This window comes from Emys orbicularis, chromosome 9 (genome assembly GCF_028017835.1).
Source record: "Emys orbicularis isolate rEmyOrb1 chromosome 9, rEmyOrb1.hap1, whole genome shotgun sequence".
Classification (NCBI taxonomy): domain Eukaryota; kingdom Metazoa; phylum Chordata; order Testudines; family Emydidae; genus Emys; species Emys orbicularis.
Genome location: NC_088691.1, coordinates 107,755,119 through 107,779,850, shown reverse-complemented (window position 1 = coordinate 107,779,850; position 24,732 = coordinate 107,755,119). Strand labels below are relative to the sequence as shown.

General features: G+C 43.9%; 1 protein-coding gene across 1 annotated transcript in view; it reads right to left on the bottom strand.

Moving 5' to 3' along the window:
- Positions 1 to 3,088: 3,088 nt before the first annotated feature.
- The window catches only part of MELTF (melanotransferrin), a 62,469-nt gene continuing 40,825 nt past the window's right edge, over positions 3,089 to 24,732 (bottom strand). The window contains exons 12-17 of the mRNA XM_065411446.1: positions 17,286 to 17,480; positions 15,295 to 15,451; positions 6,693 to 6,760; positions 6,404 to 6,591; positions 4,520 to 4,718; positions 3,089 to 3,156 (exon numbers count right to left, since the gene is read on the bottom strand). Of these exons, the coding sequence (XP_065267518.1) occupies positions 3,089 to 3,156; positions 4,520 to 4,718; positions 6,404 to 6,591; positions 6,693 to 6,760; positions 15,295 to 15,451; positions 17,286 to 17,480 (875 nt within the window). The remainder of the gene's footprint in view (positions 3,157 to 4,519; positions 4,719 to 6,403; positions 6,592 to 6,692; positions 6,761 to 15,294; positions 15,452 to 17,285; positions 17,481 to 24,732) is intronic.

Here is a 24,732-nt window from a genome sequence, read left to right as displayed (position 1 = left end):
TGTGTGTTTAAAAACATTCTTTATTAGTGTTAAAATAGGGGATCCCTTAAGAAGCAGGCACACTGACCTGGCAACTAAATATTAATTACACAAATGCACATACATATTGCAGTTGTCTGTTTATACTACAGATTTCTTGTACAGAAAGACATGCAGACCACAAGAAGCAGGAGATCTCCCAATGAAATTAATATGCAGCAGGTTTAAAACAAACAAAAGGAAGCACTTCTTCACACAACACACAGTCAATCTGTGTAACTTGTTGCCAGGGGATGTTGTGAAGACCGAGACTATAACAGGCTTCAAAAAAGAATTAGATAAGTTTATAGAGGATAGGTCCATCAATGGCTATTTGCCATGATGGTTAGGGATGCAACCCTGTGTTCCTACACCTCGGACTTACAGATGCTGGGCGTGGACAACGGGATGGATCACTTGATACTTGCCCTGTTCTGGTCATTCCCTCTGAAGCATCTGGCATTGGTCACTGTTAGAGGACAGGACACTTTGCTAGATGGACCATTGGTTTTACCCAGTATGGTCGTTCTTATTATAATCTTACCAGCTGTATGTGTCCCACTGTGACTCAGCTTGACAATGAGCTGCCCATTAATGTTCCAGATATACGCTTTTATGGGGATTTTATATAGTTGTTTGTGTGTCAAGCTCCATGTCACTAAAAAAGTTGTATTGAGAAAAAAGTGTGTTTAAAAAAAACACTCAAAAGTTTTAGTTTTGAGTGAGCCCAGTGCATGAGTGACAGTGCTATGCTGGGACTCAGAGTCTGACTCCTAATCTCTTCAATCAGGACTTGAGAGCACTATAGGGTACCAACTCAGCATTTTGTGGCCTGGAGGGACACTTTGGCTATGGAAGAGTTGCAAGGAACTCTTCATGGCTTAAGGAACAAAAATCATGACTCAGGTCATTTGAAAGTGGGAGGAAAGCAATGTAAGCAGAGTCAGGATGAGCTCTATCCTGACATCTGGTGGTGAATTATGGCGAGTGTGGAAAAGAACTTCAGGGGCTGATCTTGTTTGCATAGGCACACCCACCCCGCCTAGCGTGAGCCCACGGCAGCCCAAAATGGTCACTTTGGCAGCTGTGGGATCCCCAGTTTTTCTGTTATTGGGGCAGGAGGAATAAAGTGTTGTTACCCTGGTTATGTGAATCAAGGACAATGAAACTGTTTTATGACAGAGGGTCTCACCATCACCTAAGTAGCACTCGCTAGACAAGGGAAATGGGTTCCAAAACCCAGTGAATTGAGAGAGACTGGGGACAGGTATGTGTATCTGATGGTATGGGTGCCCTTTGAGGGTCTGGACCACCAATTGCACTGCCTCCTCTCTCCACTGTTGAATAATAGAGCTAATTTTGATTCTATTAGGAGTCTAGCTAGAGGCTGCTGAGCTGAATTCACTTTGAGCCAATGGTGCACCAGCACTGGGGCTCCCCTACTACAAGCTGAAATCGCTAAAATTACTGAGCTGAGATCACAGAGTGCTGTGTTAACTAGTGGGGGAGCCTGAAGATCTATTGCTAAGCGGCTGGGAGAGTGGAGCAGTTTGTGGGACGGTTGGAGCGGCCCACAGAACAGTGAGCAGAGCGATTTATGGGGACAGCTGGAGCAGTTCATAGGACGGCTGGTGGAGTGGAGTGGCTGGCAGAGTGGAGCAGTTTGTGGGGCAGTTGGAGTGGCCCACGGAACAGCGAGTGGAGCAGAGCAGTTTGCGGGAACGGCTGGAGCGGCTCACGGGACGGCTGGAGGAGCGGAGCGGAGCGGCTGGTACAGCGGAGCTGTTTGTGGTGAAGGCTGCAGCAGAACTCCACGGAGAGGTGGGGCAGTCAGCCTCGGACCACGTAAGGGTGCCCCTTAACACCCTGTGTGCCGCCCCCATACTCTGGGGCGGCACTGACCAGGGACAGAGACTTTTGGGTTGTTGGACTTTGGGGTGATTGGACTTAAGACCCCGAGGGGAAAAGGACACTGCCAAACTTACTTGGAGGTGGGTCTTTTGCTCATGGTTTGTGTTATGAATCCTGTTTGCGGTGTTTCCCCAACATAATGCCACATTGTTTCCCTCTTTTATTAAAAGGCTTTTGCTACACTCAGACTCCGTGCTTGCGAGAGGGGAAGTATTGCCTCCTAGAGGTGCCCGGGGTGGTGGTATGTAATTGTCCCAGGTCACTGGGTGGGGGCTCGAGCCGGTTTTGCATTGCGTTATTGAAATGGAACCCCTAGATACTGAAACCGGCCCTTGTTGCCGCCAACTCAGAGGGGCAGAAGGGTTACACTAATCTAACCGAAACTTCACATTCCCCAAATGAGAAGTAGGTAAGCTGAATTTATCCTGAACTACATTACAAGAAGTAAGTAAGTAAGTAATGGGATGGTGAGAAGAGGAAACCTTACAAAGGAAGATGCTTATCCATAAAGCTCCTATTCGGTAAGTATTTCAACTGAAATTTAGTTCTTCAGAGAACAATACAAAAATGGTGTGTGTGATTCAATGTCATAGACAGAAATTATGCCCACTTCAGGGACTCCCCTGTGACAATGAGAAGGACAAATGGGAGAGTGCTACCAGGCCACTGGGATAGGCCTTTAATCTCTTCCATCAGGAAATGTTGACTGTACAACTTGAAAAAGTTTGGATTAAGTTCCGAGGGCACCTTTTAAAAAAAAAAACGTAACCAAAAATTATCCATAGTTGTGAGTATCAGACACCTCAGAGTTTATTTTTGGGACATGCAACAGCAGGACTGTATTTGGAACCTATTTCCTTTGGCATTGAAGTGCCATGGCTAGGAACAGCATCCGTAAAACAGGGTAAGAGAGGCAGGGAAGCAAAGGGAAGGCGGCAAGGACGAGGCTGTAAACTGCATCCCTTTCCCACCCTCCCAGATCTCCCATTACCTTTATGGATATATAGAGCATCAGGGAATAGCCTGGATAATTCTGCTGCTCTCCACATGCATCTCTCATTCATTTTCTAAGTTTTATTTCAGTTTATTTATATTATTATTTACCAGTATTTCAGTTTATTATGCTGAATATCTGTTAATCCAAGGAACGGCCTAGTGATCACGAGTAGAATCTAATCAGAAGGACACTAGCCGCCGGCAGCACAATGATGTTCATGGATATTGCAGCTACAAATAAAAATACAAATTGAGCACTAAGGGTTAGAAGCTGATCTGACTGCTAGCTGATTGTGAAATAGTTATACAGGAGCAAGCTAATCAATTTAATCGGCTCCAAATACAGTTTTTAGTTCCTCAGAGGCATTGACCACACCATGCAGAAAGGTTCTAGAGCCAGATCATTCCCAAATGATCACCCAAATCATTCCTGCACCAATTTAAATATCACAGAGCAAAATGACATCTTTTCCTAAGCAGAGATCGGTGACATTGAGGTGCAAATATATGCTGATTATTCAAATATAAACAAATTCAGTGAACACATGTACTTAACTCATCTGCTCCTGAACTCTCCTTCCCAGCTGCAAAACATAACCCCTGCAATCTCCCTAGTTTTCCTCAGCCCCCAGTGAATGCTGGGATCCCTTGCTTCCTTCCAGTTGGTGAAGAGCCTCGCTGGATACCTTTCCCAGCCACCAGCATCTGCATGATGCAAGAAGCTACTCTGGATTCCACAGTTTATCCTCATAGACTCATAGACTTTAAGGTCAGAAGGGACCATTATGATCATCTAGTCTGACCTCCCGCATGATGCAGGCCACAAAAGCTGACCCACCCACTCCTGGAATAATTTTCTCCCTTGACTCAGCTGTTGAAGTCCCCAAATCATGATTTAAAGACTTCAAGTCGCAGAGAATCCTCCAGCAAGCGACCCCTGCCCCATGCTGCGGAGGAAGGCGAAAAACCTCCAGGGCCTCTGCCAATCTACCCTGGAGGAAAATTCCTTCCCGACCCCAAATATGGCGATCAGCAGTACCCCGAGCATGCGGGCATGATTCTCCAGCCAGACCCACATTGACCATTGATACTAATTACCAGCGATGGCATGTTATTGACCTATTGACTAAAATCACGTTAACCCATCAAACCATCCCCTCCATAAACTTATCAAGCTTAATCTTAAAGCCAGAGAGGTCATTCGCCCCCACTGTTTCCCTCGGAAGGCTGTTCCAGAACCTCTGTCCCCAGCCTGCGCTCCCAGCATACACTCATCCCCTGCTGTTTGCTGACTTCAGACAGAAGTTGGGAACCACACGAGGTGAGGAAGGGGAGAAGCCGGAACAGAGCCAATGGAAGTAGGAGCATTCCATCAAGATGGACAGATTGGATTCACTATCCAGGAGTCCCAACACTGCTCTGTCTCCCAAGGTCCAAAAACTGTCCCTCCTCCACAGCACAGAAACCCAGTGGCCATGTCATGGAACCTGGGAATTGTCCAGTCCATAAGGATCAGACAGCACCTTACAATTAATACGAAAGAGGAAGAGATAGAAAAAATCAATCTCACATACATCAAAAAATGCTGGCTCACCTGCCCCAGAGCACTGTGGTGATTGCATCCCTTCAAGAGAATCTATGTATTCACTCCCCAGCCATTCTGCATAGGTTGTTTTCTCTCCTACTGGTACAATCTTAATGGTGGAATCTTTAAAGATCAAATCTGTTCCTAGGAAATCTGAGGAATCAAACATTTTGAATCCATTTCCATTGCTGTCATTTCCAAAGAAATCCTGAAAGCAATACAGTTTCCATTAGTATCAGAGTTTGTATTACATAGCCAGTGCTATATTCATCTTTAGCAGCATACATAGCACAGTGGAAACTAACCCTCCCCATTGCTCAGAAGCTCACAGACAAACAATTTTAACTTCAAATTATTTGCCTTTTATATTATCATAAGTTTTAAAAATCAATTTGGAGTAACCTTTTGTGTTAGTTAAAGGAGCCCAATAGAATATTCCAGTTAAGGGTGAAAAGCTTCTTCAGTATCAAGCCCATTCAGTCCTTGGCCAGTCTCCTAAGACTCCCAATATTGAAGCCAATTAGCAAGATATTTTCTGTGATTGTTATGGCATAACTTGAACCTTTTTTCTGTCTGGAACTCCCACTGTAGTTGGCTGTCACATCCACCCATCTATTTAAAATGTAATACATAAGGGCCAAATTCTGCTCCCTGGTTCAGTGTCAAAGTGAAGGCAGCAATTAAAAATAAAATAAAATAAAACAAATGGGGAAAAAGGTATATAGATAGAAAATTTGAAGTTATGAAGTGTATAAATTTGTTAAAGAAAGCTACAAACACCAGAAAAAACCCATAGCGGGCAGTGACAACGAAAACAAGGAGTTTTTAAAGAATATTAGAACAAAAGAAATCCTAACAATATTATAGGACCATTACTAGTATCTTAGTATTGGAGAAGGCAACATTGTTAAAAATGATGAATTCAAATCAACCTTCTTCCTCCTCTGTGCTTCCAGGGTGCTAACAGGGGGAGCATGGAGAGTCCAGGAAAGACCGTCTCTATATTCTTAGTTCCTGTGTGGGGCATCACAGCAGCCCTCGGTAGTCAGTATCAGGGAAAGCCCTGCTCAGCTACTGCATCCCTGGGATGGCACATGCTCAGTGGAGACAGAATCTTCAGAGAATTTAGCTGCCAAACAGATCACTACAGAGTACGTGCACACTGAAATTTTCATAAGCTTCTAACTCAGCCATAGTTGGACAGATTTCCAGGGGGCTTGCAAAAGGCACATCCCTGACAATAGGGTGACCCCTTGCCAAATTTCAAGTCCCTGCTCCAAAGCATGGAGTCATTAGCGGTCAACAACATGGTGTTTTATTAACATGAGCAAAACAACGTATTTTCCTCTAATCTCGTGCTCAGAAACAGTTGAACCATTTTAGCTGAAACTTTCACAAAACATTCATCTTGAAGCAGACACCCAGCATGGAAAATTTTAGTCCCAGTTGTTTAAGTTTAGTAAAGTTATAAGCAACTGAAAACAGAGTCTTATAATGGAAAGTGTCGGGCAACCTTAAGTTTAGGTGTCAGTACCTGCACCACCTATAATAAACTGAATAGTTTGAGGGTTTTTTTTTTGGAGAGTCTGCTACTAAGTCCTGGAAGGCATAATGCTTTCAAAAGTCTTCTATATAATTACAATAATTTATCATACATGCTCTTTTCTCATGTAGCTGTTGCATTTCTATTATGAATTTAGGAAGACTTCAGGATAAACAAGTATTATGGTTGTGTGCATTTTATTTTATATTTTTAAATGATGAAATTAGGAGCATTCCTTAGGCTTTTGGAAATTTGCCATTGCAGCCTGTGATTGGACCAAGTTTGGATACCCCTGCTCATAATGATCTGAGAATGGCCACCTCATCAGGTGAACTAATTGTAAATTATACCTGAGCTTTGTCCAGTAGTCCATATACAGCAAAAATGTTGGTGTCTGGGTGGACCATGACAACCTGGGCAGGCACCTGAGCCAAGTGACACTGAGCAAACTGAGTGATTTCAGCACGGGCTCCATTTGGACACAGTAACTGGAAGTCACTGGACTGCAGGTGAAGAGCCCAGGAATCAGCATTGTTACCTGAAAAAGGAAACTCGCCATTGTGACTCACTGAATGCTTCAGAATAAAGAGGACTCCAAAAATAATGAGTTGTAATAAAAACGTATTTAAAACTAAATACCATCAGTGTTCTCAAAAACTGTTGAGTGCTTGACAAAGGCCACATCACCAGAATCCTCCATCAGACACCTTAAAATAAATAAGACAGATAAAATTCAATGCAATACAATGCAATGACATACAAACTCAATACAGTGCAATGTAATGAATGCATCTTTAGTTTGTATAGTATCTTTCATAAAAACTGTCTACCAAAATACTTCCAAAGATTAGGATCTGATCTAGCATATATTACTCATAAAAGTGACCTTACTGACTTCACTACTTATGTGTTTCTTGTACATGGTAGGTTGCAGGGCTTCTATTAGCAGGTCAGGCTGCTGTATCAGTTATGGACTGAGACAAGAGCTTCCTCCTCAGCGGGATACACACCAGATGTGTTCACTATAAGATCCCTTAATGTTTTGCCAAGTATGACTAAGGGTCACTTAAATAAAAGGTTACATATAGCACCACCTATTGGTTGAACAGTAGAATACAGTTTAGCAGTCCGTTTCATCGCCTCCTTTAACTTCTCTTATCATTTACAAAATTTACACTATCACGCTGTCTTTGAAGTTCAGTCTGTAACATGTCTCTGAATCATACTGGTTTTCTAACTACACAACCCAAACACATAACAACATTGTCATCTAGTTGTTGGTGGTTTGGAAGTCTTGAGTCATCATCTTCTTGCTCTGCATCCCATCAGTAGAGTTTGCTCTGTTGACTGTATTTTCTGAAGAGCAAACTATAGATGTTGATGGTTTCTATTGAACTTTCCAATGTTGGTCTCGATCACATATGGCCTAGGTGCTGAATTCTTTTTCTTTATGACAGCTGGACATAGGTGGTGTGTGACTCTTTCATTTGGGGAGGCTTACGTGAGCGATGGCAGCTCCCTCTGCCCCGAGACCCTGCCCCTGCTTGGCCTGTTCCCCCAAGGCCTTCCCCCACGCCACCTCTTTCCACCCTGCCTGTTTCCCCGAGGCCCTGTCCTCGCTCCACCTCTTCCAACCCCCCCACTCCACCTCTTCCCCCAAGGTCCCCCGCCCACCGCTCACTCCTCTGCATCCCTTCCCCATCCCCCCATCGTTCGCCCTTAAGGCAGGAAAAAAGTGGGAGGGCATAGCCCATCACTTTTAAAAGTGGGAAGGCTATGCCCTCCCACCTTTTTCCTGCCTTAAGGACAAGCAACGGGGAAAGGGGGTGGAGAGGAACAAGTGGCAGGTGGGAGAGTCTTGGGGGAAGAGGCAGAGTGGTAGAGGGAAGAGGCAGAACGAAGGAGGGGGCTTTATGGGGGAAGAGGCGGTGTGGGGGCGGGGCTTCACGGGAAGAGGCTGAGCAGCAGCAGGGCCTCGGGGAGGAGCAGGGGTGGAGCACAGGTGGGGACACAGTCCAGGAACCGGTGCCCCTCCTACTTCTAGGGCGCTTCCGGTGGCAGTGCTCCAAAGGCAGCGGGATGGCACGCCTCCAAAGGGAGGTGACCTGTGCTACATCTGGGATTTCTTGCTCCTTGCATGGCCAGTCTTTTTTGGGGAGGCTAAACCTCCCAGCCTCTTATTCGTGCTGCCCACGCAGCTGGAAGTGGCCAAACTTTTTCTTCATCCAATTTGATACAAATGGAGTCACCAGGTTCTAGACACTGCAATTTTCTAACTGAGTGTCAGCTGTTGTAAAAGCGTTCGTAAGCTCTTTTTGCCTTTTCATCCAATATGGCTACTTTCTTCATATCTGTCCACTTTGGTGATAGATTCTTTTGCAAATAATTCTTTTGTACTTCTGAACTGTCTTACCCTCAGGAGCTGTGCTAGTCTACGTTGACCAATATATGCCGGTTAGCATATATCTATCTCTCTATATAAAACAATCAATATTTATATCTATCTAGCTCATATTAATATGTATTATCCAGACCATCTATGCTGTAGCGTAGCTAGGGGGGAGCGGGGCAGCGGCCGCTCCCACACTGAGCACAAGTGGCGCCTTTTTAATTTTACTCACCCGGGAGCGGGGGAAAAAAAGTCACCACCCGCTGCGGCGCTTTTACTGACGGGGCGGCGCTCCGGGTCTTCGGCGGTGGGCCCTTCACTAGCTCCGAGTGTCTTTGGCGGCACTGCCCCGTCAGTAAAAGCGCCGCTGCGGGTGGCGCCTTTTTTTTTCCGCTCCCCCTGTTCCCTCCACCTGGCTACACCACTGCTTGTATGTATTAAGCACAAACAGCTTTAAGCACAAATATTATAGCAGTTCTATAGCCTAAATTGGCCTATACCTTTACTATAACCCTATTCACTCATACTAAATAGCCCATAACACCTTGCATTAGCTGAAATAAGCTTTGGCGTAAGTAGATAGGAAAGCTGTCAAGATCAGGACATATGAGGTATTTTACCATAGCAAAAGGTAGGGAGTTAGTCTCTCAGGCCAGTACTGGAATATCCCAAAGGAAGAGGACAAGACATAATGGTTGTTCTACCCTGGTACAAACCTAGAAAATACCTTCATGGACCAGTACCTGGAGTGCCAGTATCCAAAACAAAGATAAGGACAGGAACAGGACATGTTAAGGAACTAGAACAAATTGATTAGTTGAATTTTCGTGACATGTAAAGAAATATGTAATTTGTAAAATTATCATACAAATACAATCAGCTGAAATGTGTAACTTTGGGAGCACACCTTTTGCATAAGGTGAATGTAACAACACTACATGAGATGGTTTCCTGGAGACTGGTATTGTATAGAGCTTTTTTCCTGTACTATATTATAAGCTCATACCAATACATTTGTCTGACATTGGTTATTTTGGTCTCCTGAGACTATTTCATGATGAAACAAAGTGCGGTCAAGCAATTGACTATACATTTTATCAATAACCATATCCAGTATCTGCTATTGGTATTGATCTATAACTCACAAGAGCAAGGAATGGCTCTTCCTGCTGTAGGATTTTCTTGGCTGTCTGTACAGCTCTCTCAGCCTCTCCACACACATGTAGGTAATGTAGGCTGCTAGTAATATGATCAAAATCATATTTGGTTCAGAAAGATTTAAATTCCATTGCAGTGAATTGTGGTCTGTTGTCTATCACTAGTTAATATGGAATACCTAAGTAAGCAAAAATGCACTTCAGTTTCTCTATAACACTGTAACATGTTATGTCTTTCAAGTACATTATTTCTATATACTTGGAAAAATAGTCCACAACGATCAGGTAATGATGTCCTTTGAATCTGCATAAATCTTCAGCTAGTATCAGCCAAGGTCTGTTTGTTAGAGGTGTTTGTATCATAGAATCATAGAATATCAGGGTTGGACGGGACCTCAGAAGGTCATCTAGTCCAACCCCCTGCTCAAAGCAGGACCAATCCCCAACTAAATCATCCCAGCCAGGGCTTTGTCAAGCCTGACCTTAAAAATCTCTAAGGAAGGAGATTCCACCACCTCCCTAGGTAACCCATCCCAGTGCTTCACCACCCTCTGAGTGAAAAAGTTTTTCCTAATATCCAACCTAAACCTCCCCCACTGCAACTTGAGACCATTACTCCTTGTTCTGTCATCTGGTACCACTGAGAACAGTCTAGATCCATCCTCTTTGGAACCCCCTTTCAGGTAGTTGTACATTGTATCGTTCAGTATTTTCTCAAGGTGATTTGTACTGGATCTCCTTTCCAAAGTCCAATATCCTCAAATACTCCATCGAATTCTTCCACATTTCTCATTAGGCCCATCATGGCTACCATGCTGCATCTAAGCAAGTTGTTGATCTTTGATAATATGTACTCTGAACGCATAGCTTTTGTCTTTGTAAGTTATTTCCATAGTGAACTGACCCATGCAGCTCAGAATACTTCCAGGTAGGGTGACCATATGTCCCGATTTTATAGGGACAGTCCTGATATTTGGGGCTTTTTCTTATATAGGTGCCAATTACTGCCCACCCCCGTCCTGATTTTTCACACTTGCTCTCTGGTCACCCTACTTCCAAAGCTAGTCAGAGTTGTGTCAGGTGACTTCAGCTCTGGAAGGGGTTGAAGGTTATTATAAATCCTGTCTCAGTCGACTGTGAGGTCTGCTCCTGAATCACTTTTAAAGTCAATAGTCTTTCCATGAATAGGCAAGTTTCACTCTCCAAGCAGGTTCTGTGTCATCACACCTGATAGATCCCAGAAACAGTGGCTCTTGATTGCCTGTAATATGAGTCAACTCCCTAACTGCTTTGGTGAGACAAACAGACACAAAATGTCCATACTTTGTGCATTTATTACACCTAGAGCCTTTGGCTCGATATGCATCATCTCTTGGGATATGAATTTTCCCACTTTTCCCCTTTAGCTAGTTCTTTATCCACCTTACAATTCTTCTACTAATCCCCATCTTCTTTAATTTAACTAATAATTTTCCGTACAGTAAAGTTTCTAATAATTCACTGAAGTCCAAGTATATTAGATCTACTGTATTTCCCTTATCTAAAAAAATGAATTATTTTCTCAATGAAGAAAATCAGGTTAGCCTGGCATGATGCATCTTTGGTAAACCCATGTTCTGTGAAACCTCTCCAATTTATCAACATCCTTCTTGAACTGTGGACACCAGAACTGGACATAGTATTACAGCAGTGCTTGCACCAGTGCCAGACAGAGAGGTAAAATAACCTCTCTACTCCTAATCATGATTCCCCAGTTTATGCATCCAAGGATTGCATTCTCGCTTTTGGCCACAGCATTGCACTGAGAGCTCATGTTCAATTGATTATCTAACTGGACTCCCAAATCTTTTTCAGAGTCACTGCTTCTAAGTGACTTAAAGTGACTAGTAATGACCATTCTTTTCCTATTTCCTTATCCATTTCTGTAAAGACCTGATATTCAGCAGGTATACTTGATGTGTCCAACTATTTCTATTTGGGTTTGCTTACATGGGGAAATTGATCTGAATGGCTATTGTGGAATAAGCTTATTCCACAATAGCTATTCCGTTCAATTTCCCCACTTTTTCCAGTCACTCTTCCTGAAGTCTGTCTAGCCCAAATTCTCATGATTCTCTTAGAGAAAATGTTCCCCATAATATAAAATCCCAGGTACAGCCTTTACTACTATCAGATCATGACCTTGAATGTCCCCTAAATGTTGTAGCATGAACCTTTTAAATACCTATACCCTGTATTCAAGTCTTTCCCATAACTCTTAGGCTAAACATATTCACTTCTTGAAATTCCTCCTCATAAAAAAATGTTGTGATCCCCACATAAGACTTGAGCAGTGGCGGATTACCACACAAGCCAAAGGGGCCATGCCCAAGGGCCCCAGCTAATTTGGGGCTCCTGGCAAAAATCTCCCTTCATCTCAGCCCCAGAGCTGGAGGAGCTCTTGGGGGGACAGAGCTTCCCAGGTTTGGGGCCTCAGTGGGGGATGGTGTGCACTGGAAAGGAGAGAGTGGCGGGGCAGGAGCGGAATGGGTTGGGGCCATGGGCAGGGCCTCAGGCAGAGGGGGTGGAATGGGGTGGGGCCACAAGTGGACGGAGCGGGGCCAAGGGTGGAATGGGGGTGGGGCCACAGAAGAAGGGGAGGAATGGGGTGGGGCCATGGGTAGGGCCACAGGTGGAAGGGCTGGGATGGGGCCACGGTTCTAGTGCCAGCCCCCCCCCCCCCCCTTGCTCTGGCCCAGGGTCCCAGGAGACCTTAATCCATCTCTAGACTTGAGACACCTTCATGGTGGTACATTATCTTAGAACAAATGACACAGCTCAGCCACAATGACATTTGTTGCTTATCAGTTTGTTGATTGCTAAATGATTACCTGAAGCTATGAAGTGTGACGGAAGGTCTGGGGTCTGCCACTAATCTACATTCCATGGCAAGGGAAAATTGCTTAGGTGGTTAAAAAGAAAATAATAATAATAATTAATGGAGATATCCCATCTCCTAGAACTGGAAGGGACCTTGAAAGGTCATCGAGTCCAGCCCCCTGCCTTCACTAGCAGGACCAAGTACTGATTTTGCCCCAGATCCCCAAGTGGCCCCCTCAAGGATTGAACTCACAACCCTGGGTTTAGCAGGCCAATGCTCAAACCACTGAGCTATCCCTCCCCCAAAAGAAGTCTGGATAAGCTGGATACAGCCAGACAAAATGATTTGTAAAAGGCTGTGCTTGAGTTCAATAGTTAGGCATTTGAAAGGCAGCTATTATCTCCTGGAAGGTGGGAAAGCAAGTGCTTGCCAACCCTACTGTATGTGTATTTATCTTCAGAAAAGTGTTTTGGGAAAATAGGGTTAGAGCCGGGGTGGGGTGGGAGAGGTTTATAAAGGATCTAGGGTGAAGAAATGGGAAACAGCTATCGCTCTGGACACAGGAGCATGAGACTGATACATTGAACAGCAGAGGTCAGAGAAGGGAGTTGCTCTTTAGACATGTAAGAGCATTCTTTCTTCTCTAACTAAGCTAGGGGAAAAAACCTCTCTGGGCTCAGGCTGAGTATCCAATGAGGTATGTTATGCAAACCATTTATTTTAATTCTCTTTATTTGTAATAAATCCTGTTTTAAGGCAGCTACTCATAGACTCAGACTTTAAGCCAGAAGGGACCATCATGATCATCTAGTCTGACCTGCACAACAAAGGCCACAGAACCTCACCCACCCTCTCCTGTAATAGACCAATAATATCTGGCTGAGTTATTGAAGTGCTCAAATAATGATTTAAAGACTTCAAGTTACAGAGAATCCACCATTTACACTAGTTTAAACCTGCAAGTGACCTGTCCCCATGCTGCAGAGTAAGGCGAAAAACCTCAGTGTCTGTGCCAATCTGACCTGGTAAAAAATTCCTTCCCAACCCCAAATATGGTGATCAGTTGGACCCTGAGCATTTGAGCAGCACCCAAAAGCCACACACCAGGAAAGAACAGGTGTGCTTGTGGCACCTTAGAGACTAACAAATTTATTTGAGCATAAGCTTTCGTGGGCTACAGAATGGAACATATAGTAAGGAGATATATATACACATACAGAGAACATGAAAAGGTGGAAGTAGCCATACCAACTGTAAGAAGCTAATTAATTAAGATGAGCTATTATCAGCAGGAGAAAAAAAAACTTTTGTAGTGATAATCAAGATGGCCCATTTTAGGCAGTTGACAAGAAGGTGTGGGGATACTTAACATGGGGAAATAGATTCAATCTGTAGCCCATGAAAGTTTATGCTCAAATAAATTTGTAAGTCTCTCAGGTGCCACAAGTACTCCTGTTCTTTTTGCGGATACAGACTAACACGGCTGCTACTCTGACACCAGGAAAGAATTCTCTGTAGTGACTCAGAGCCCTTTCCATTTAGTATCACATCACTGGCTACTGGGGATATTTGCTACTAGCAGTCCCAGATTGGCTATATACCATTTGTAGTGGGGTGGTCACCCGCTCCAGCCCTGGAAGGATTAAAGCCAGCCCTGGGAGAAGGCTGAGGCTGTGAAGGAAAGCCTGGGCTGATTGGGGAAGGCAGTAGCAGCTGGGGCCACGCCCCAATCAGGCCCAGCTGGTCCTTATAAGAGGCTGCGAGCCAGAAGCCCAAACAGTCTCTCTCTGCCTTCAGAGAGAGAGAGAGAGAGGGGACCTGGCTGCTGGGAAGCTCAGGGTGCCTAGAGTGAGGCAGGGCTGGGGGAAGGCTAGAGGAGCTGGGGAGCTCCGGCCTGGAAACCCCCCAGGCTGCAGGCCTAGTATAAGGCCGAATAGGTATTGGTGTTGCAGGGGGCAGCCCAAGGGCAGAGGAAGGCAGCAGGCCCAAACCCTCCTTGCCAGTGAGGAGTGGCTTATACTGCAGTCTGCCCCAGGGAATGGGGGCTAGTTGGTGACTGGCAGTAGCCTACAACTGAGGTGAGGTGGGGATAGGGGGTGGGGGTTCCCTGGGGAGGGGAGACCCTGAGATTGAGGGGTGTACGGCCCGGGAGCAGCACCCAGTGAAAGGGTCAACCAGAGTCGGGGGGCGGACACGGGGGCCAAGCGGCAGCGGGACACCGGCCTGCAGAGGGTGCTCCAAGGCTCGCAGCGCTAATGCCTGGAAGAGACCAGCAGGAGGTGCCGCAAGGGTGAGTCCTGCATTCCACCACCATTGCCCTGCTTAGATAAGAGTTGTTTTATTGTTGAGAGCAGTGTTGGTCCTGGGATTAACTCCTGAGAGAGGATTTGGGTAGGGAGATGGTATTCCCAGACTCGTGGTCTAGGATCTAACAGTTTTCCAGGAGTCCAATCCCCACCATCTCAATCAAGGCATGGACAGAAGCAATTTCTTGCAGCAAGATGTGCTGCCCAGGGCTGTGATGGATGCACACAAAGAGAGATGCTTAATGTACCAAAGAGGTGGTGTGTCAACAGAGACATGGGTGACATGAAGTGGAAGCTTTTTGGTACATTTTTATTGCTGGACTTCTGGGAGAGATTTGCGGGACAAGTGCCATGTTAAACTTATTAGAGAGACAAGGTGAGTGAGGTAATATCTTTTACTTGACCTCCCCCACCTTGTCTCTCTAATATCCTGGAACCAACATGGCTACAATTACATTGAGTACAATAATGCCTCCTCATCTTTTGCAAAATAAGCATCCACGTTGCACAGTGATTGTTTGTTCATTACCTGAAGGCTCCACTGTAGCTATAATAACGTTCCTGGGTACTTGCATCGCATTTATTGTTTCCACTATTATCGCCAATGCAAAGCTCACAGAGTTTTGATGGGTAATTGTCCATCTTGGCTGCAGGCACACAGCTACCGGAGAAAAAGTCACTCACAGCTGGAAAGAGAAAGATCATAGAATTATAGAATATGAGGGTTGGAAGGGACCTCAGGAGATCATCTGGTCCTGCTTTGAGCAGGGGGTTGGACTAATCTCCAACTAAATCATCCCAGCCAAGGCTTTGTCATACCTGACCTTGAAAACCTTAAAAAGCATGGAGAGGTGAGTGTCAGCCATTCACAAAACACCTAGGTTACAGTATCATTTAATTACATGACAATGCAGGTTTCACTAAAAAGCCAGCAACATGCACATTATATTAGGTTTACTGGAAATGACTAATTATATCTTTCAAAACATCTTCAAAATGCAGTCTAGAGTGTTAATTGGCAAGATCGGCCAAAGGACAGATTGGGTCAGATTCTCCAAGAGCACATGTTAAGCTTATAGTTGGTTAACAGGGGTACAAACTGCTTTGATTACAATAGGCACTTCAGCTGCATTTCTGAAAGTTGGTTTAAGATGTTGCATGTCCAGTTTGTTAAAACATGCAAATCAATTAATTCAGTGCAAAAGTGTGCTCGCTGTGTAGAAAATACACTTGCACATTTAAAGAAGGCTACCTACAATACCAGGCCTGCCCACTTCTTTGTTCATTCATTTGTACACACATTATTGATTTAAAATGCAACTGCAGGGGTAAAACTCTACTTCGAAACTACTCATTCTGGGCCGAAAGCCTGCAGACCTTGTTTAATCTTTACTCCAATAAGGTCTTGATGAAATAGAAAGCTTTCAGGATTTGGCCCATGCACAATCTGTACACCCAATTAAGCCATAACTTTTCAAATATTTAGCCCAGAAGTCTGTTCTTGCAGATCAGTGCACATAGGTTGGAAAATACACCAGAACTGTGGGCCAAATTCTCCACCGACTTCCAGTAAATCCTGTCTGATCATATTGTCTTCAGTGGGGTTGCACAGAATTTGGCTCCATGTTTCTTCTTCATTCGGGACTTCCATAAAAAGTATAACAAAGAGCCTAATCCTGCAAGCCTTACTTACACAAGCAGCCCCATTGACAGCAATTATCCCCAGAGGTGCACACTGAGGTGGAGTACAAGCAGCGGAGATACAGCGCTGTACGTGCCTTGCCAGTGTGGACGGGGAGTAAGTTACAGTGCTGTGGGTGGCTTTATTGCGCTGTAACTCTCAAGTGTAGCGAAGGCCTTAGGTATAGAGCGTTTATGACACTGTAACCCACACACCTCCTGACACTGTATAACCCACACCCTTTCAGATCATTGATAGTGAAAGCATTGGAAGTGTTCCATTTCACTAATGCCACAGCACAGTATATGTTGCTGTTGTCGTCAGCTTGCTGGGAAGAAAAAAAGAATTATGCCTTTTCCTGGGTGTCCTTATTGTTTCGTGAAAACCCATTTAGTGGTACCAAGACCACTTAGAGAGGGAGATTAATGAGTCTGTTCTACAGCCTTAGCTAACAGCTATATGGCGTTTAGCTCATGCAGTAGAGGCTTATGCACGCTTCTGTAAGGACTGCTTGCAGGAGAGGAAGGGCTGAAGGACTGGGCCCATATTGTTTTGCGGTGAGTTAACCATAAGATGAAATGGGGGGGGGGAAAAGGGGGTTTTCTATTCTACAAGAGGAATTTCTCAATGTGATGCACAGAGGCTTACATGCATCACTCCCATGAGCCTTCCCAGGCATAACAGACCTAATCCTCAGGCATCAAGATAAGCATTTAATACCAATATGAAACACACTAGTATAACACAGAGCTACGAAACTTCTCTTGGGACTTTTCTTCCCTGAATAAAAAAGGCACAACCAAACTGTCACTGCATCTTCTGATGTGTGGAACCCTTACCTTGAGGAATATTGCAGTCCATGGGCCTAATAAAGCCCCTTTTAATTAGAACACCAATAGGGATGTTCCATCCAGCCATTCTCCCATATCCTGTGTGGCAGGACTTTTTCCCTTTCAGATCATTGACGGTGAAAGCATTGGAATTGTTCCGTTTCACTAATGCCACAGCATAGTACATGTTGCTGTTGTCATCAGCTTGTTGGGAAGAAAAAAAGAATTATGCCTTTTCCTGAGTGTTCTTATTGTTTCATGAAAACCTGATTCATATGGCAGATCAATTATATCTCATTTGCTGCTAAATTCCTAACTCATCCTACATGAAGGAGACTGCACCAACAATTCCAGGTTATGAAACATGGAATGTCATTTTTCCTCTTTTCATTATAAATGTAATTCTTAATTAATTGTTTTACACTAACAATCTGACATTCATGTGGAGCCTTTCCTTTATATAGATGCCTTTACTGCTGCCTTAATATAGAGATGGGTCTGAATTGCTTTTTCAAATGCCATGAAAATATTTCTGTAAATTTTAGTTTTTAGGAATTACCCCCCACCTTTTCCCCCACTTTAATTTTGCAAAATCCTCCATTTGGGTCCTAAGCTATGTGACGAAGCTGCTTTAAAAAGCACATTGCTTATATGTTAACTTTTACAGATTAGGAGGAGAAGCTCTAAACATTTTGCAGCTTTCTATAGGCTCACCGTGATGACAAATAACACCACTAGTCAGCCTTTCATCACTCTACTTTTGAAAAATATCAGTGAGGGGAAGAATTTGATCTCAGCTAGAACTTAAAATGTAAATTTCTGTATTTTCTTCTGTGAACGTTCTTTCATTTATCCCCTGGGTGAAAAATGATTTTTGACACAGACAACAAAAGCTATGAACTAACACCACAAAATTCCAGAAACCTTCACATCTTTGCAGAACTGGTGAAAAGACAAAAAATCACCAGTAACATTTTGGATAAACAATGTTACTCAGCCCTTTATTCACAACTCATTGCTAGAGCACAAAATATTTGTTGTGTGTGGGTGAACAGAAAGGGCAGTAAGACATGCATGAGGTCAGATCATCAAAGAATAAACACATAGAGCAGCCAGGGTCTGCCACTGACTTGTTCTGAGGCCTCCCCTATCTGTGCCTCACTTTCCCTATTTGTAAAATGAGGATAATGATATTTACCCTCCTTTTTAAAGTGCTCTGACATGTATTGATGAAAAATGCTACATAAATACTAAGTATGATTATTGTGCAGCCCAAGTAATAAGCAGGCAAAGTCCATTGACTTCTAAGGAGACGTGCACACACTTAAGCAGCGGTGAATGTGGCTATGTAAAATATGCCATTGACAAATGCAAAGTTCTAAATGTGGGAGAGTCTATTTGGAACTATTCAGACACCATACTGGGGGTGTCAGCTAAGGAAAAGAACATGGGAAGCATTGTAGACAGCTCACTGAAGACCTCTGGTCAATGTACAGCTGCGGTTAAAAAAACTAACAAAAATTAGGAATGGAATAGAGAATAATATGGAAAATATTATAATGCCATTATATAAATCAATGGACTGCCTCCACTAGAATACTGTGCACAGTAATGGCCACCCCAGCTCAAAATGGCTATTGCATAAATATATGGGAGTGGGGTGTGTCAAAAATGGGTGACAAGAATGTTTGGGGCCTGGACAGACTTTCATATGAAAAGAGACTGAAAAGGCAGGAATTGCTTAATAGATTATAAGGCCAGAAAAGGACAGTTGTGATCATCTAGTCTGACGACCTGTATATCACAGGCTGAATAAGACTTCCTGAATTAATTCCTGGTTGAACTAGAGCATATCACTTAGAAAAACATCCAATCTTGATTTAAAAATTGCTAGTGATGAAGACTCCACCACGACCCTTGGTAAGTTGTTCAAATGGTTAATTATCCTTTCAGTTAAAAAGTTGTCACTTATTTCCAGTCTGAATTTGTCTAGCTTCATCTTCTAGTCATTATATGTTGACTGGAGAGGCATTGATAGTGGGGCTCCTGGTGGGGGTTGAGCACGCACCATTTTTTTCCCGTGGAGCCCTGAAGCACCCACGGAGTCAGCACCTATGTAACTTCCTTACATAGAATCATAGAATATCAGGGTTGGAAGGGACCTCAGGAGGTCATCTAGTCCAACCCCCTGCTCAAAGCAGGACCAATTCTCAACTAAATCATCCCAGCCAGGGCTTTGTCCAGCCTGACCTTAAAAACCTCTAAGGAAGGAGATTCCACCACCTCCCTAGGTAACCCATTCCAGTGCTTCACCACCCGCCTAGTGAAAAAGTTTTTCCTAATATCCAACCGAAACCTCCCCCACTGCAACTTGAAACCATTACTTCTTGTTCTGTCATCTGCTACCACTGAGAACAGTTCTAGATCCATCCTTTTTGGAACCCCCTTTCAGGTAGTTGAAAGCAGCTATCAAATCCCCCCTCATTCTTCTCTTCTGCAGACTAAACAATCCCAGTTCCCTCAGCCTGACCTCATAAGTCATGTGCTCCAGCCCCCTAATCATTTTTGTTGCCCTCTGCTGGACTCTTTACAATTTTTCCACATCCTTCTTGTAGTGTGGGGCCCAAAACTGGACACAGTACTCCAGATGAGGCCTCACCAATGTCGAAGAGGGGAATGATCACATCCCTCGATCTGCTGGCAATGCCCCTACTTATACAACCCAAAATGCCGTTAGCCTTCTTGGCAACAAGGGCACACTGTTGACTCATCCAGCTTCTCGTCCACTGTAACCCCTACGTCCTTTTCTGCAGAACTGCTTCCTAGTCATTCGGTCCCTAGTCTGTAACAGTGAATGGGATTCTTCCGTCCTAAGTGCAGGACTCTGCACTTGTCCCTGTTGAACCTCATCAGATTTCTTTTGGCCCAATCCTCTAATTTGTCTAGGTCCCTCTGTATCCTATCCCCACCCTCCAGCGTATCTACCACTCCTCCCAGTTTAGTGTCATCTGCAAACTTGCTGAGAGTGCAGTCCACACCATCCTCCAGATCATTAATGAAGATATTGAACAAAATCGGCCCCAGGATCGACCCTTGGGCCACTCTGCTTGAAACCGGCTGCCAACTAGACATGGAGCCACTGATCACTACCCGTTGAGCTTGACAATCTAGCCAGCTTTCTATCCACCTTATAGTCCATTCATTCAGACCATACTTCTTTAACTTGTTGGCAAGAATACTGTGGGAGACCGTATCAAAAGCTTTGCTAAAGTCAAGGAATAACACATCCGCTTTCCCCTCATCCACAGACCCAGTTATCGCCTCATAGAAGGCAATTAGGTTAGTCAGGCATGACTTGCCCTTGGTGAATCCATGCTGACTGTTCCTGATCACTTTCTTCTCCTCTAAGTGCTTCAGAATTGATTCCTTGAGGACCTGCTCCATGATTTTTCCAGGGACTGAGGTGAGGCTGACTGGCCTGTAGTTCCCTGGATCCTCCTCCTTCCCTTTTTTAAAGATGGGCACTACATTAGCCTTTTTCCAGTCATCCGTGAGCTCCCCTGATCGCCATGAGTTTTCAAAGATAATGGCCAATGGCTCTGCAATCACATCCGCCAACTCTTTTAGCACCTTCGGATGCAGCGCATCCGGTCCCATGGACTTGTGCTCGTCCAGTTTTTCTAAATAGTCCCGAACCACTTCTTTCTATTGAAAGTTGTTATTAATGGTTCCCAATCCTGCTGGAAAGGCATAACGAGTGGGGTTCCGCAGGGGTCTGTTTTGGGACCGGCTCTGTTCAATATCTTCATTAACGACTTAGATATTGGCATAGAAAGTACGCTTATTAAGTTTGCGGATGATACCAAACTGGGAGGGATTGCAACTGCTTTGGAGGACAGGGTCATAATTCAAAATGATCTGGACAAATTGGAGAAATGGTCTGAGTTAAACAGGATGAAGTTTAACAAAGACAAATGCAAAGTGCTCCACTTAGGAAGAAAAAATCAGTTTCACACATACAGAATGGGAAGAGACTGTCTAGGAAGGAGTACGGCAGAAAGGGATCTAGGGGTTATAGTGGACCACAAGCTAAATATGAGTCAACAGTGTGATGCTGTTGCAAAAAAAGCAAACATGATTCTGGGATGTATTAACAGGTGTGTTGTGAGCAAGACACGAGAAGTCATTCTTCCGCTCTACTCTGCGCTGGTTAGGCCTCAGCTGGAGTATTGTGTCCAGTTCTGGGCACTGCATTTCAAGAAAGATGTGGAGAAATTGGAAAGGGTCCAGAGAAGAGCAACAAGAATGATTAAAGGTCTTGAGAACATGACCTATGAAGGAAGGCTGAAAGAATTGGGTTTGTTTAGTTTGGAAAAGAGAAGACTGAGAGGGGACATGATAGCAGTTTTCAGGTATCTAAAAGGGTGTCATAAGGAGGAGGGAGAAAACTTGTTCACCTTAGCCTCTGAGGATAGAACAAGAAGCAATGGGCTTAAACTGCAGCAAGGGAGGTCTAGGTTGGACACTAGTTCCTAACTGTCAGGGTGGTTAAACACTGGAATAAATTGCCTAGGGAGGTTGTGGAATCTCCATCTCTGGAGATATTTAAGAGTAGGTTAGATAAATGTCTATCAGGGATGGTCTAGACAGTATTTGGTCCTGCCATGCGGGCAGGGGACTGGACTCGATGACCTCTCGAGGTCCCTTCCAGTCCTAGAATCTATTTCTCAACAGAGGGCTGGTCACCTCCTCCCCATACTGTGCTGCCCAGTGCAGCAGTCTAGGAGCTGACCTTGTTCATGAAGACAGAGGCAAAAAAAGCATTGAGTACATTAGCTTTTTCCACATCCTCTGTCACTAGGTTGCCTCCCTCATTCAGTAAGGGGCCCACACTTTCCTTGACTTTCTTCTTGTTGCTAACATACCTGAAGAAACCCTTCTTGTTACTCTTAACATCCCTTGCTAGCTGCAACTCCAAGTGTGATTTGGCCTTCCTGATTTCACTCCTGCATGCCTGAGCAATATTTTTATACTCTTCCCTGGTCATTTGTCCAATCTTCCACTTCTTGTAAGCTTAAATATATGGAGATATACCTATCTCATAGAGCTGGAAGGGACCTCAAAAGGTCATGGAGTCCAGCCCCCTGCCTTCACTAGCAGGACCAAGTACTGATTTTTGCCCCAGATCCCTAAGTGGCCCCCTGAAGGATTGAACTCACAACCCTGTGTTTAGCAGGCCAATGCTCAAACCACTGAGCTATCCCTCCCATCTACCTGAATCACAGAATCCTAGGACTGGAAGGGACCTGGAGAGCTCATCTAGTCCAGTCCCCTGTACTCATGGCAGGATTAAGTATTATCTAGACCATCCCTGACAGGTGTTTGTCTAACCTGCTCTTAAAAAGCTCCAGTGATGGAGTTTCCCCAACCTCCCTAGGCAACTTATTCCAGTGCTTAACTATGCTGACAGTTAGGAAGTTTTTCCTAATGTCCAACATAAACCACCCTTGCTGCAATTTAAGCCCATTGCTTCTTGTCCTATCCTTAGAAGTTAGCAGAATTTTTTTTTTCTCCCTCCTCCTTGTAACAACCTTTTATGTTCTTGAAAATTGTTATCATGGCCCCTCTGTCTTCTCTTCTTCACACTAAACAAACCCAATTTTTCTCAATCTTCCCTCACTGGTCATGTTTTCTAGACCTTCAATCATTTTTATTACTCTATTCTGAACTTTCTCCAATTTGTCCACATATTTCCTGAAATGTGACACCCAGAACTGGACAAAATACTCCAGTTGAGGCCTAATCAGTGTGGAGTAGAACAGAAGAATTTCTTCTGTTGTCTTGCTTATAACACTCCTGCTAATACATCCCAGAATGATGTTTGCTTTTTTTGTGTGTGCAGGTGTTACACTGTTGACTCATATTTAGCTTGTGATCCGCTATGACCCTTGCTAGGCAGTCAATTCCTATTTTTTACGTGTGCAACTGATTGTTCCTTCCTAAACGGAGCACTTTGTATTTTTCCTTATTGAATTTCATCCTATTTGCTTCAGACCATTTCTCCAGTTTGTCCAGATCATTTTGAATTTTAATCCTATCCTGCAAATCACTTGCAACCCCTCCCAGCTTGGTATCATCCACAAACTTTGTAAGTGTATTCTCTATGCCATTATCTAAATAATTGATGAAGATATTGAACAGAACTGGACCCAAAACTGATCCCTGAAAGACCCCACTCATTATGCCCTTCCAGACTGACTGTGAACCACTGATAACTACTCTCTGGGAATGGTTTTCCAACCAGTTATGCATCCATCGTCTAATAGTTCCATCTAGGTTGTATTTCCCTAGTTAGTTTATGAGAAGGTCATGCGAGACAGTACCAAAAGCCTTACTAAAGTCAAGATACACCACATCTACCGCTTTCCCCCTATTCACCAGGCTTGTTACCCTGTCAACTAAAGTTATCCGGTTGCTTTGACGTGATTTGTTCTTCACAGATCCATGCTGACTGTTACTTATCACCTTATTTTCTTCTAGGTGTTTGCAAATTGATTGCTTAATAATGTGCTCCATTTTCTTTCCAGGTATTGAAATTAAGCTGATTGGTCTGTAATTCCCCAGATTGTCCGTATCCCCTTTTTATATATTGGCACTATATTTGCTTTTTTCCAGTCCTCTGGAATCTCTCCAGTCTTCCATGACTTTTTGAAGATAATCACTAATGGCTCAGATATCTCCTCAGTCAGCTCCTTGAATATTCTAGGATGTATTTTATCAGGCCCTGGTGACTTGAAGACATCTAATTTGTCTAAGTAATTTTTAATTTGTTCTTTCCATATTTTAGTCTCTGATCCTACCTCATTTTCACTGTCCTTCATTATGTTAGATGTCTAATCACATTGGCCTGCTAAACCCAGGGTTGTGAGTTCAATCCTTGAGGGGGTCATTTAGGGATCTGGGGCAAAAATCTGTCTGGGGATTGGTCCTGCTTTGAGCAGGGGGTTGGAATAGATGACCACCTGAGGTCCCTTCCAACCCTGATATTCTATGATTCTTACTACTAACCTTTTCAGTGAAAACAAACAAAAGTCATTTAGCACTTCTGCCATTTCCACACTTTATTATTTTTTCGTCCTCACTGAGTAATGGGCCTACCTTATCCTTGGACTTCCTCTTGCTTCTAATGTATTTGTAGAATATTTTATTGTTACCCTTTATGTTTCTAACTAGTTTAATCTCGTTTTGTGCCTTGGCCTTTCTAATTTTGTCCCTACATACTTGTGATGTTTGTTTATATTCATCCTTTGTAATTTGACCTAGATTCCACTTTTTGTAGACCTTTTTTTGAGTTTCACATCACTGAAGCTCTCCTGGTTAAGCCAGAGTGGTTTCCTGCTATACTTTCCTACGCAGTGGGATAGTTTGCTCTTGTGCCCTTAATAATGTCTCTCTG